Source organism: Cervus elaphus, chromosome 20 (assembly GCF_910594005.1).
Source record: "Cervus elaphus chromosome 20, mCerEla1.1, whole genome shotgun sequence".
Taxonomy (NCBI): Eukaryota; Metazoa; Chordata; class Mammalia; order Artiodactyla; family Cervidae; genus Cervus; species Cervus elaphus.
In genome coordinates, this window is record NC_057834.1 from 66,396,961 (window position 1) to 66,409,876 (window position 12,916).

At 40.1% G+C, this 12,916-nt stretch overlaps 1 protein-coding gene across 2 annotated transcripts in view; it reads right to left on the bottom strand.

Moving 5' to 3' along the window:
• Positions 1–12,916, bottom strand: part of MFSD14A (major facilitator superfamily domain containing 14A) — a 49,099-nt gene that overhangs the window by 4,827 nt on the left and 31,356 nt on the right. For both annotated transcript variants that reach the window (XM_043878320.1, XM_043878319.1), the window contains 4 exons: positions 11,172–11,390; positions 10,784–10,897; positions 9,994–10,065; positions 1,034–1,146 (listed from right to left, as the gene is read on the bottom strand). In XM_043878320.1, the coding sequence (XP_043734255.1) occupies positions 1,034–1,146; positions 9,994–10,065; positions 10,784–10,897; positions 11,172–11,390 (518 nt within the window). The remainder of the gene's footprint in view (positions 1–1,033; positions 1,147–9,993; positions 10,066–10,783; positions 10,898–11,171; positions 11,391–12,916) is intronic.

Genomic DNA, 12,916 nt, shown 5'->3' on the forward strand with positions numbered 1-12,916 from the left:
CTGTGACTCTGGGCAAGTCACTTAAAAGTCTAACCCTGTTTACTCTTCTAGAAAGCAGAAATACAGTCGCTTATTCACGAGAATGCTGTATTAATGTAGAATTGGGATATCACATCTAAACTGTAAAGTGTGTTGGGTATTATTTCTGCAGGACTGGGGGTGGGTGGAGAATGTTGGAATCATGTATAATACACAGAATGAAACATTAAATGTTTCCAAATGTTTGCTTGTAACTTATGGCAAGGTTCCCAGAGATTTGTGATTCGGTGTGAAAAAAAAAAAAGCACTAATTTGATCTAAATGTGCTTCTGGCTTGATGTTTAAAAAAGAAATGTTTTCACTAAGTTGTGCGCATCTCTTTTACAAGCTAGACTGAAAACTACAATGTCCATCAGAACACAGTCTTGGGTGCTTACTCATATCCACGCCCAAACAGGTGATGTGTTCAGCTGAATGAAACTACTGCAAACACTATGGAGTTCAGCCCTGTAGGATCTGAGCAGAGAAGTGTACATGGGCAGCCTGACAGCAGCAGCACCTCTACCATCACCTCCCTGCAGGAAACCAAAGAGGCAAGAAAAGCAGAGAGCCTTCCAAGCATGAAGCCAGAACCAAAACAACTGGATTTCTGGTTTGCCATCAGTAATGATCAAAAAAGTGGTATTACTCCACTTTTTCTTCCCTAACCTTGCTGCTCTGGGATTACATGTTATTTCCTAACAAACTAAACTGGATTAAATGCTCACTGGGGACTGAAAAGCTCAATAATCTCATTAAAAAAAACCTCAATCTGTTGCTTAGATATAAAATGTCACTCCACTGTTCTCAAGCCACTATAGAATACACAAGTGAGAAGTCTGTTTATATACATTTTGAGGGGAAAAAAAGCATACCAAAAGATAGATTAAAGTCTAATTCTTATTTGAGAAACAATTAAGAAATATAAAAATTTTGTCAGTTATACCCCCAAAAAGGTGAAAAACAAGAACAAGGCAAACACCAAAATTAAGAAAATTAAAAGATTTGTACATACCAAGGTTCTGAACCGAAGCCATACCATGCCAGTTGTAATATTTGAAATCCCAGACCCAATAAAATGGTGTTCTTATTTCCAATTGACCTCATAAGTAAACTCAAGACTATGGTCTGGAAAATAAGAAACACCAAAATGGTTTATTAGAACAGAATAAGCTTTTCAACACTGAAAAGAAAAAAAAAGGTACATGGTAACCTGTTTCAACATCTAATATAAAAGGACTATTACCACATTTTGGTTTTAGAAATGTAGACTATTTCTACATTGGTTTTGCAGCAACAATTACCCTGAATAGACCTGAAATCACTATACCAGGTGAAATAAGCAGATGAAAGGTTCCTCTGCTGACAGATCCAGATTCAGGGGAAAAGTCAGAAAACTGAAAATAGAAAGGTGAACTTTGTGTTCAGTACATTTCTACTGAGGACCATTTAAAATCAAAAATTGTAAATAGTAGTAATGACAGGTTCTAACTCATGGTTTGGAGACTTCCTGTTACATAATAGCTTAAAACATTTTTTTACAGGTCCAAATTAATCCAAAATGCTTATTCTCCTGACGAAAGAAAACTGGAACAGTACAGTTACTTACATATCCTTCACTAAATTAACTGACTGCTGAAACCATGATGCTTTTATGAACAGTAAATCAGTTTAACAAGTATGACTTGGGAGTAGTATAGGATAATAAATAAGAACACAGCTTTGGGAAAAACAGCCTTAATCATAGTCTTGGCTCTAACCATGTGACCCTGGGCAAGTCACTCACTCTGAAACTCAGTCTTGTCTCTTACAAGATCACGAAAATAGTATGCACTTCAAAACTTTGTCATATGAGCTAGATGAAATGATAAACTTAGCATTGTGCCCAGCACATTTAATAAACAATATAATAGATTGGGTTTTCTTGCTTTTCTTTCAAAGAAAAATTCAGCAATGATTTGGGTACCTTAGTGTTAAATACATCCCTTTAGATAGCTGGTTAAGTCCATAAAGGAAGAAGTGAAAATAATTCAGATCACTACTTGATGACTGGCTAATGCACTCAACTCAAAATTATCAAGTACAAGTTTAAAATTCATTAAATTGAGACAATCATTTAAGAGTTTAATCAGATTCAAATAAGCCAGTGGGTAGTAAATGAAGATTCTTTTCATGATTCTTGAACAGTTAACACTCACAGCTTTCTTCTCTGAGATTTCCCCTTAAATCAACTGAACACAAAATTGCATTCCACAAAGCATGAAACCTTGTTGGATTACATTCTTCAAAAACCACAGCCACAAAAGGGAACTCACCCAGAGTAAGCAATTAGAAAAGAAAAACTTCCTCTGTGTATGATACTCTAACTGAGACACTGATTTTCTCCCAAGGGCAAGAATTTTTTTCTCTGTATCCCCAGCACCTAGTATAAGTTCTTAATATGTGTTTTAGAAAGCATGCACAATTTTAAATGTCACAATATTCTTAATAATATAAAGGAAGAAATTTCTTATTTAGTATCTAGACTGAGCTAGGCGGGAAAAAAAATTAGTATCCCTTAATTTAATATAATTCTCATTTTCAAGAGAACCAAAAGAACCAAGTCCCAAAAGTTAAAATGACTTATGACTTAACCAAGATGACACAGCTAATTAACAGTTAACTGACATCAACTTGTCATTCAGTCAACAAATATTTGCCCAGTTCCTACTATATGCAATGGCTATTTTAGGTCTGAGGGCACCAACTTGGGAACAGTGAATAGATCAAAGGACTGTTCAGAAAATATTGGGTTAGTCAAAAATACTTGTTCGGGTTTTCCCATAAGATGGAAAATCCCAAACGGACTTTTTGTCTAACCCACTATATCATCTCCAAGTAGAGAGAAAATAGTCAAATTTGAGGCTGTAGCTGCTGTGAAGAAAATAAAGTAAGGTAGTGTGATAGAGGTGCTGCTCAAACCAGGATGTGCAGGAAAGGCCTTTCTGAGGTGAGCACTGAATGAAAAGGAAGGGCAGTTATATGAGTATCCAGGGGAAAAGAACACTCCAATCCAAGTGTACATGGAGAAAAGAGGAAAATGAGGTTTTGTCAAGAGCCTAGATGTTATTCTGATTGTGACAGAGAATATTAAACTTTCAGAAAGACTTAAGTTCAACTTCACAAAACTCCCTCTGTCAAGCGGCACATAAACAGTAGGGAGACAGGTATGGAAACAGACCAAATGGAGGCTACCTGTCATGGTAGACAAGGTTCCTAAGAATGGAGATGGTGAGAAATACTTCGATTCAAAATAGGTTTGGGGGAGACAGGTTCAAGATGGTGGAGGAGAAGGACACGCCCTCACCCAGTTCTTGAGAGCGCACTGGAATCACAAATAACTGCTGAACAATGATTGACAGGACGCTGGAACCCACCAATAAAGATACCCCACATCTAAAGACAAAGAAGCCACAATGAGATGTTAAGAGGGATGCAATCATGATGAAATAAAATTCTTAACTGTTGGGTGGGTGACTCACAAACTGGAAAGCAATTATACTACAGAAGTTCTCCCACTGGGTGAAGGTTCTGAGCCACACATCAACCTTCCCAACCTGGCTATCCAGCAACAGAAGGAGGAATCCCCAGAGAAACTGACTTTGAAGGCCAGCAGGATTTGACTGCAGGGCTTCCACAGGACTGGGGGAAACAGACACCACTCCTGGAGGGCACACCAGGACCCAGGGGAAAGGAGCAGTGGCCCCACAGGAGACAGAGCCAGCCCTGCCAGCTAGTGCTGGAGGGTCTCGTGCCGAGGAGGTGGTGAGGGGCAGTGGTGGTGGCTGTGGCTCACAGGGACGAGCAGCAGCAGCTCCTGGAAGTCCTCGATGGCGTAAGTCCTAAGGAGGCATCATCAGCCCCACCGAACAGTCTGCAAGCTCCAGTGCTGGCTCACCGCAGGCCACCAACCAACAGAAGCCCCACCCATTAGCAGACAAAGTTTTAGCTGAGCAAGACCCAGCTCTACCCACCATCAATCCCTCCCATCAGGAAGCTTGCACAAGCCTCTTGCATCATCCACCAGAGGGCAGACAGCAGAAGCAAGAAGAGCTACAATCCTGCAGCCCGCAGAATGAAAACTACAATCACAAAAAGTTAGATGAAATGAAAAGGAAGAGGGTTATGTTCTAGACAAAGGGACAAGATAAAACCCTAGAAACACAACTAAATGAAGTGAAGGCAGGCAACCTTCCCGAAAAAGAATTCAGAATAATGATAGTGAAGATGATCCAGGATCTTGGAAAAAGAATGGAGGGCAGGATCGAAAAGATGCAAGAAATATTTAACAAAGACCTAGAAGAACTAAAGAACAGACAGAGATAAACAATACAATAACTGAAATGAAAAATACATGAGAAGGAATCAACAGCAGAATAACTAAGGCAGAAGAACGGATAAGTGACCTGGAAGACAGAATGATGGAAATCACTCCTGACAAACAGAATAAAGAAAAAAATGAAAAGAAATGAAGAGAGCCTAAGAGACCTCTGGGACAACGTTAAATGCACCAACCTTTGCATTATATGGGTCCCAGAAGAAAAGAGCAAAAGAACCCAAGAAAATACCTGGAGAGATAACAGCTGAAAAATTCCCTAACATGGGAAAGGAAACAGTCAACCAAGTCCAGGAAGGAAAAATCTGAGGATGAACACACTGAGACACATGGTAATCAAACTGACAAAAATTAAAGACAAAGAAAAAATATTAACAGCAACAAGGCAAAAACTACAGATAACATACAAGGGAACTCCTATAAGGTTTTCAGCTGATTTCTCAGCAGAAATTCTGCAAGCCAAAAGGGAATGGCATGATATATTTAAAATGATGAAAGGGAAGAACCTACAACCAAGAATACTCTGTCCAGTGAGACTCTCATTCAGATTTGACAGAGAAATCAAAAGTTTTACAGACAAGTAAAAGCTAACAGAATTCAGCACCCCCAGACCAGCTTTGCAACAAATGCTAAAGAAACTCCTCTAGGCAAGAAAGAAACAAGCAACTTAAAACAACATTGTATATATACAAACTGCTATATTGAAACCTTAGGGGAACAGCAAACCCAAAAACTACAATAGATAAACACACAAAAGAGAAAAAGCAACCAAACCCAACACTAAAGATGGTCATCAAACCACAAAAGAAGATAATGAAAGAGAAGAAAAAAGACCTACAAAAACAAACTGGGAAAAAAACAACTGAAAACAATTAAGAAAACAGCAATAGGAACACAATACTTATCCTTAAACGTATAAGGATATTTACATCAATACTTAACCTTAAATGTAAACAAATGGATTAAATGCACTACCAAAAGACATAGTGTGGCTGAATGGATACAAAAAAAAGACCCACATATATGATGTCTATAAGAAATCCACCTCAGATGGCCAAGAGGCCCATGAAAAGATTTTCAACATCACGAATTACTAGAAAAATGCAAATCAAAACTACAATGAGGTATTACCTTACACCAGTCAAAATGGCTATCATAAAAAAAAAATCTACAAACAATAAATGCTGGAGAGGGTGAGCGGAGAAAGGAACCTTCCTACACTATTGATGAGAATGTAATTGGTACGGCCATTACAGAGAACAGTATGGAGGTTCCTCAAAATAAAAACAGCTACCACATGACCCTGCAATCCCACTCCTGGGCATAAATCTGGAGAAAAACATGGTCTGAAAGGATACATGCTCTCGAATTCACTATAACACTGTTTACAACAGTCAGACATGGAAGCAACCTAAAAAGTCCCATCGACAGGTGAATGAATAAAGATGATGTGGTACATATATACAATGGAGTATTACTCTGCCATTGAAAAGAATAAAATAATGTCATTTGCAACAACATGGATGGACCTGGAGATTATGATACTTAGTGAAGTCAGTCAGAGAAAGAGAAATACCATGTGATACTGCTTATGTGAAGAATCTAAAAAGAAATTATACAAGTGAACTTTCGTGTATAGCACGGGGAGCTCTGTGAAATGCTGTGTGGCAACCTGGATGGGAAAGGAGACTGGGGGAGAATGGATACATGTATGTATGGCTGGATCACTCTGCTGTAGACCTGAAACTATCACAACATCGTCACACAGCGGTACTCCAATATACAATTAAAAGTTGAAAAAAAAAAAAAAGTTGAAAAACAAAAACAAGACAAACACGCAAACAAAAATACCCAAAATATATTTTGGAGAGAGAGGTGAAAGGAGATGCCATCTAATGGGTTGGATGTAGGAGAAGGAGAAAGGAAGGAATCAAGAATGGTGCCAAGGTTCGTGGCCTCAACAGCTGGGAGAGCGGTGAAGGCACCAAATGAGATGAGCAGCGTGGGTGGAAGGAAGCCGGGCTGCAGTCACGGCCATGTCAGGTGTGAGATGTCCAGATGTGTCCGACAGCACTGGCCTGGTATAAATCTGGATGTCACCAGGACACAGGGGACCAGATGACTGCACCAAGGAGGAGAAGTGTGTAGAACGAACTGTATTCACGCACTCGTGTGAATATTTAGTGAAATGTAATGAACTCATGCCTACTGGTGCCATGGCAGTGATGGGGCTGATGGCAGACCAGAGAGTAAAGGCCCCAAAGGGGACGGAAACCATGCGGCTTCCACTGGAAGGCTGTACATGTTATTAGATCTCGTAATTCTGGGTGAGAAGCTACACTGCTATATTTACTATGGAAAAAAAGTGACCTTTAATTTCGCACCCATGGGGCTGCAGGTGCAGTTTAGGGTGCTAGAGTGACAAAAACAGTTATGATATAATTCTGACCTCACATCTTCTAAGAGCTCTACTAGAGTTCATGATCTACTGAGGCAAAAATAATCAGAAATAAATAGGTAAAATTCATAATACAGTGCATTTTGTACCATGAAAGAGATATAGGCAAGTTATATGGGAACTCAGAGAAGGAACACTCAAGGGGTAAGAGGGGCAGGCAGTACGCAGGGCAGGAACAAAGGCACAGGGGCCCGCGGGAAGTCAACAAAGGGAGGCACCGGTGCGGGCTGCAAGCAGCTCTGTGCTGCTGGGGAGACACAGAGACTGGTTTTTCACTGCCTTGAGAGGTCAACGGGGAGAAGGCATTCTCAACTGTGCACCTGCCAGAAATGAAAACATAATGCTTCTACCTTTAGGGCTATAAACTATACTTGATATTTTAATTCATATAATGACAAACTATAATTATCAATATTTACATGCAGGCTACATACTCCTATTCATCTGTTTCTGAAATTTAAATTAATTTTCTCACTTTCAGAAATGTGATTTCACATCTCATAAACTACATCCCTATGTAGGCCCCCATCCCTATGTAGGTCAATTAAGTACTACATTCTTTGTGGACCATGTTTCTGGATACAGCATCTGCTGTGCTATCAAGGCCGGCTGGGCCGAGGCTTCTTCCTTCCCAGATTCACAGCCCTCATGAACCTGCTACTGCGGGACTCTTTCTAAGGCAAACCCAACCATGCTCCCTCCTGGGTTCACATGTCTGCCCGCCCTGATTCTGAGCTCTTCTTAGGGCTGTTTTCCATTTTGTATCCTTTGTACCTGATGCCATCTATTGAGCAAAGGGAAAATTTCCCCTAAAGCACCTTCAATTACTCATTCAAGCAGTCCCTAGTGTGCCCAAATTTACCAGGTGCCCACCTACAGCTTCCATACTCAGTTTAGTATGAAGCAGAACTTAGAATGTACAGCTACTAACCTCTTAATTAAGTGTCATTATAGGAACTGTTAGCCTGCTCTCTTTAAGATCTAAATCAAATAAAATAGTAGCAAATCTAATCACAGCAATATCTGAAAGATAAGACATAACTATCAGGCTAGATTTATCTCGGGATTCAAGGTCAGTTAACATTTGATAACTCATCAAGCTTTAGTCTTAGTACACTTTCCTTTGTGTTCAGCAAGGTGTTTTTTTTTTTAAAAGCTATTTGTATATACCAGCAATACTTTATTTTCCTTCAAAGATGAAGAACACATTCCTGATAGCAAGGAATGAATATTTAAATACAATGTTTTTCCAGATCAAGGATTTTTAGGATAAAACTGAGGTTAAAAATAAGACTAATAATTAGTGCCACATGTATGCATGTGTGAGGTCACAGGGGAAGTATATTATAGAATTTAAAGTTTTTAACTAAACCTACCAGAAATTCATAAATGATGAGATCTGCAGAAGCAATCCTACCTAGGAGATGGTGAACCATCCAAGAATACTATCAAATAGAGTTTACTTACCATTTTAAGAGTACAGCAAGACAAAGCTGCAACCCAGGAGACTGGATTTCAGGTGGGAAAGTGTGTTAGGGTAGACCACGTGTGTGTGTGTGTGTGTGTGTGTGTGTGTGCGCGCGCTCTCTTACAGAATTTAGAAAATCAAAGCCAAACTGGATTTCAGGTGGGAAAGTGTGTTAGGGTAGACCACGTGTGTGTGTGTGTGTGTGTGTGTGTGTGTGTGTGTGTGTGTGTGTGTGTGTGTGTGTGTGTGTGTGTGTGTGTGTGTGTGTGTGTGCGCGCGCTCTCTTACAGAATTTAGAAAATCAAAGCCAAACTGGATTTCAGGTGGGAAAGTGTGTTAGGGTAGACCACGTGTGTGTGTGTGTGTGTGTGTGTGTGTGTGTGTGTGTGTGTGTGTGTGTGTGTGTGTGTGTGTGTGTGTGTGTGTGTGTGTGTGTGCGCGCTCTCTTACAGAATTTAGAAAATCAAAGCCAAACTGGATTTCAGGTGGGAAAGTGTGTTAGGGTAGACCACGTGTGTGTGTGTGTGTGTGTGTGTGTGTGTGTGTGTGTGTGTGTGTGTGTGTGTGTGTGTGTGTGTGTGTGTGTGTGTGTGTGTGTGTGTGTGTGTGCGCGCTCTCTTACAGAATTTAGAAAATCAAAGCCAAACTGGATTTCAGGTGGGAAAGTGTGTTAGGGTAGACCGCGCGCGCGCGCGCGTGCGTGCGTGTGTGTGTGTGTGCGTGCGTGCGTGTGCGCTCTCTTACAGAATCTAGAAAATCAAAGCCAAACAGGAAGAAAGGGGAGAGTCTTTTCCACCTTGGGGAAAGTGTGGAACAGAGATAATATGAAGGTCAGGATGAAATATCTCCTAAGGAAATCCAGATTCTTGTGTTGATTAATATCTTATTCTTCAAACAACCACTGGCTCCCAACTGACTTTCCAAGATAAAAATACCTTCATGTCACTTCTCTGCTCAAAACGCTCCCATGGCTTCCTATCTTCCTGTCAAGTCTTACGGAGGCGTGGAAGAACCCACACAAATCTGGTCCCTCTCTACCTCTTGGATTTAATTTCCTGACAGTCTCCCTTATTCACTGCACCAGAGCCATCCTGCCCCATAGCTGCTTCTCACACATCTAGGAATGTTCTCTCAGAGGTGTGGTTCTGTGCTGGTGGTTCGGAATTCTCTTCCTCCACGTATTCTAGTGGATTGTTCCTCATTCCTTTGGGTCTCGGCTCAAAGATCACTTGTATCAGCAAAGCCTTCCTACTCTCCCAGATAAAATAACACCCTGCTCCTAGCCACGTGCTGCATCCCTTTTACCCTTTTTCTCCAGTTTTCATTACACCAGATATGTTTACACCAACACTTTTATTCATCCTCTTATCCCACAAGAATGCTAACTTTACAACAGCAGGGATTTAGTTAAGTTCACTGCTATATCACAAGAGCCTGACTCATGATATGTATTCAATGAACATTTACTGAATGAATCATTCAACAGTAGAACAAGACTAACATAAAACTTCTGATTTTATGCAGGTGACTATAGTCTAGTGTAAGTTAATAAACTGTCTTTCTTGTTTACATCATATGTTGATTAGTATGTGTCAATCAGTACTACCTATACTAACAGAATTGTTATCTCTGAACCTTCAAACATCTTTCCCTCTAATGAGAAAGAAAACTCACCTGTGCAATAATAGAAAGAATGCCAAGGACTGCTATAAATGCTGCAACACTTTCTGGTGAAAATTTCATTATCTAGAGGGTTTCCAGAAAAGTAACATTAATAAATATAAAAGCACAAAAAATACCATACTAACTACCTGTATATTAACATTAAATAGGACAAGAAAAGAAAATGCAATTCATTCATAATCAAAAAACTCCTCAGAGGAAGAATCTGACATTCACTGAGAACCAAAATTATAACAAAGTAGGATGCTGAAAATAATAGCTACTTAACTCAGATAAAGTAAATTTAAATCCTGATCCCTTAATTTTGATTTCCTAAATTGGAGACTGCTATCAAGCATTTAAAATCTATTTTACAAATAAATATTGTACCACTTTGTAATTTTCATGCATATTGATAAAGGCTTAATCTCTGCCAAAAAGATTAGTGTCAAGGAGAAAAAAACGAATGCGCTCATTCTGGCTAGCTGCTTTATTAGTATATGCTCTAAATCACAGAGAGACTGTCTCGGGCAGGTGAGTGGATTAAAGCATTCCGTCACCTCTGTAAGGAACATATAAACTCAAACCACATACATTGACAGGAGATTATCTCTTTTTGCCTAAGCCAAAAGTCTTAATAGAAATGCGTAAGTCACACTAACTAGGAAGTTAATTCTAGTGAGCCATATTTCTAAAATGATAGTCATTTTTAAAAGTCTCTATAGCTCTCTCAAGATTAAATTTTTTTATTAAGGCACTAAACAATGAAAGAAAAGTCCACTTTAGTAGAAAAGAATTTTACCTGTCTGAGGTATAAAAAAAAGCTGGAATATTGGCCTGCCTCTGGTAAGTAGGAAAGAAACACGGTAATGCAGATGAGCAGCACAATGGAGTCTTGGCCCACCTTTTTTAAGGACTAGAACAAGAAAAAGACCGATATAAGGTTTTATATCAAAACACTGAACTATTCTTAAGAACATGCAGAGGTATCTTCTGGCAGTGTACATACAGACATTAGTTGTCATTTTTTTTCCCCCAGTTTATTCTCATCCTCCCCAAAACTATTCTGAAGTTTCCAAAATAGTTTTAAAAATTAATCACGATGTTTTCCCCAAAGAAACATCTGCAACAAAACATTAATGCTGCACTGAATCACACATTCATGTTTTTGCCAAAGTGTACAAAGTTACCGCAAAGGGGTCAGCCTGTTCCCAGGAAATGGGTGCTCCCCACGACGCAGGCCGCATCTTCTCAGGTAATGACTCTGGCACGGCAACCAGGATAAAACAAATATCTAGCAAAGCTATCGCTGTCGCCAGGACCACCACCAAGCTGTCCCCGTACACTCGCCCAAGATAAGCGCCAATTGCAGGACTGGTTACCAAACTTGCAGCGAATGTTGCCGAAACCTGCAGCAAATCGAGAGCAACAGAAAGAGATGAGTAAGGACAGCCTGGCTGCACTCCTTCCACACCTGGAGACTCTGAGTGATGTCAGTCCTCCTGCTGCTCCCTTCCTTCCGCCCTGTGCCGGTTTTCTTACACATTCTTCTTCTGCAGGAGGAGAAAAGAACTGGATTCTTAACTAAAAACATGTAATAACCTCTAAGATAGTGGCTTCACTTTCTTTTAAGCCTTGGAGCCCTCTGTTTAAATAAATCCTGCCGACAAAGTTATAAGTAAAAATATATTTAAAAATAAACAAAAATTGCTTTAGTTGAAGAGGGGTTGGGGGCCTGGATTACCGTCCAAATACTCCCCTTACCCCAGCTGCCGGCATGCTGGTCCCCAGGGTGCTTCCACAGTCCCCTGGTGCTCTGCGGAAAGAGTCTAAAACAATACTCTGTGGAAATTCAATGCCACTGGGATTTCTCCCCCAATACTAAAATTAAAATTAAATGAATTTTTACTTTGTCACATATTTAAAGCTGGCTGAAATACAGCTGAAAGACTAAAGTTTCTCTCTTCAGCAGTAACAGTGTTAAGCCACAACACAAAACTGAGCTTGATCATCATTAGGTGGTAGGGTTAGGAAGAACAAGAGCTTCGACCCTTGATATTGAGCACATCTCTAACCATGTCTCTCTCAAATTCTGAGGAAGTCCATACACGTCTGGTGAAGATGCAGATTAAAGTAGAGAAGACACAGGTGGAGAAAAACTGCTAAGCCCAGACATATCTGGCCTACTGGACAAAGTGTTCTGCAAACCAACAGTAGATGTGGCAGCACGTAACACCTGAGAGAGACCACACTCTTCAGAGGGTAGTTAGAATTAATGTTGGCGGTCCATGAGCTCCTGCTCACTGCTCTGTGCTTTACTGTTTCTATGCTCTTCCTGACTTTTGCATGGAGCATTTAACCTGCACAGGAGTGCTTATTTATAGCTGCTTATATTTATTACTTATTTGGCTGCACTGGTCTTAGCTGCAGCATGTGGGATCTTTAGTTGCAGCATGCCAACTTAGTTGCGGCACACAGGATCTAGTTCCCTCACCAGGGATCCAACCTGGGCCCTCTGCATTGGAAATGTGGGTCCTGGGCAGTAGACCACCTGGGGAAGTTCCTACAGCTGTTTATTAATAACACACGTTCAGGATAAGCAATTCAATTGTCAGTGGTCAACTATCTGACAAATACATAAAATTCTAATAACTATCAACATCTAGCTATCAACCCAAATATTCATCAACCAGTAAATGGCTAAACAAAATGTGGTATGTCCCACACGGTGGAATACTACATGGCGATGAAAAGGAACTACTGATGTATGTATCAGCACAGATAAACCCTCTAAGATTATGCTAAGTGTAGACACAAAAGACTACGTTTTACATCATTTCTTTATATGAAATTTCTATTGAAAGCAAAACTACAGAGACAGAAAGTGGATTGGTGACTGCCTGAGGTCAGGGGTGAAGTGGAGATGGATGCCAGA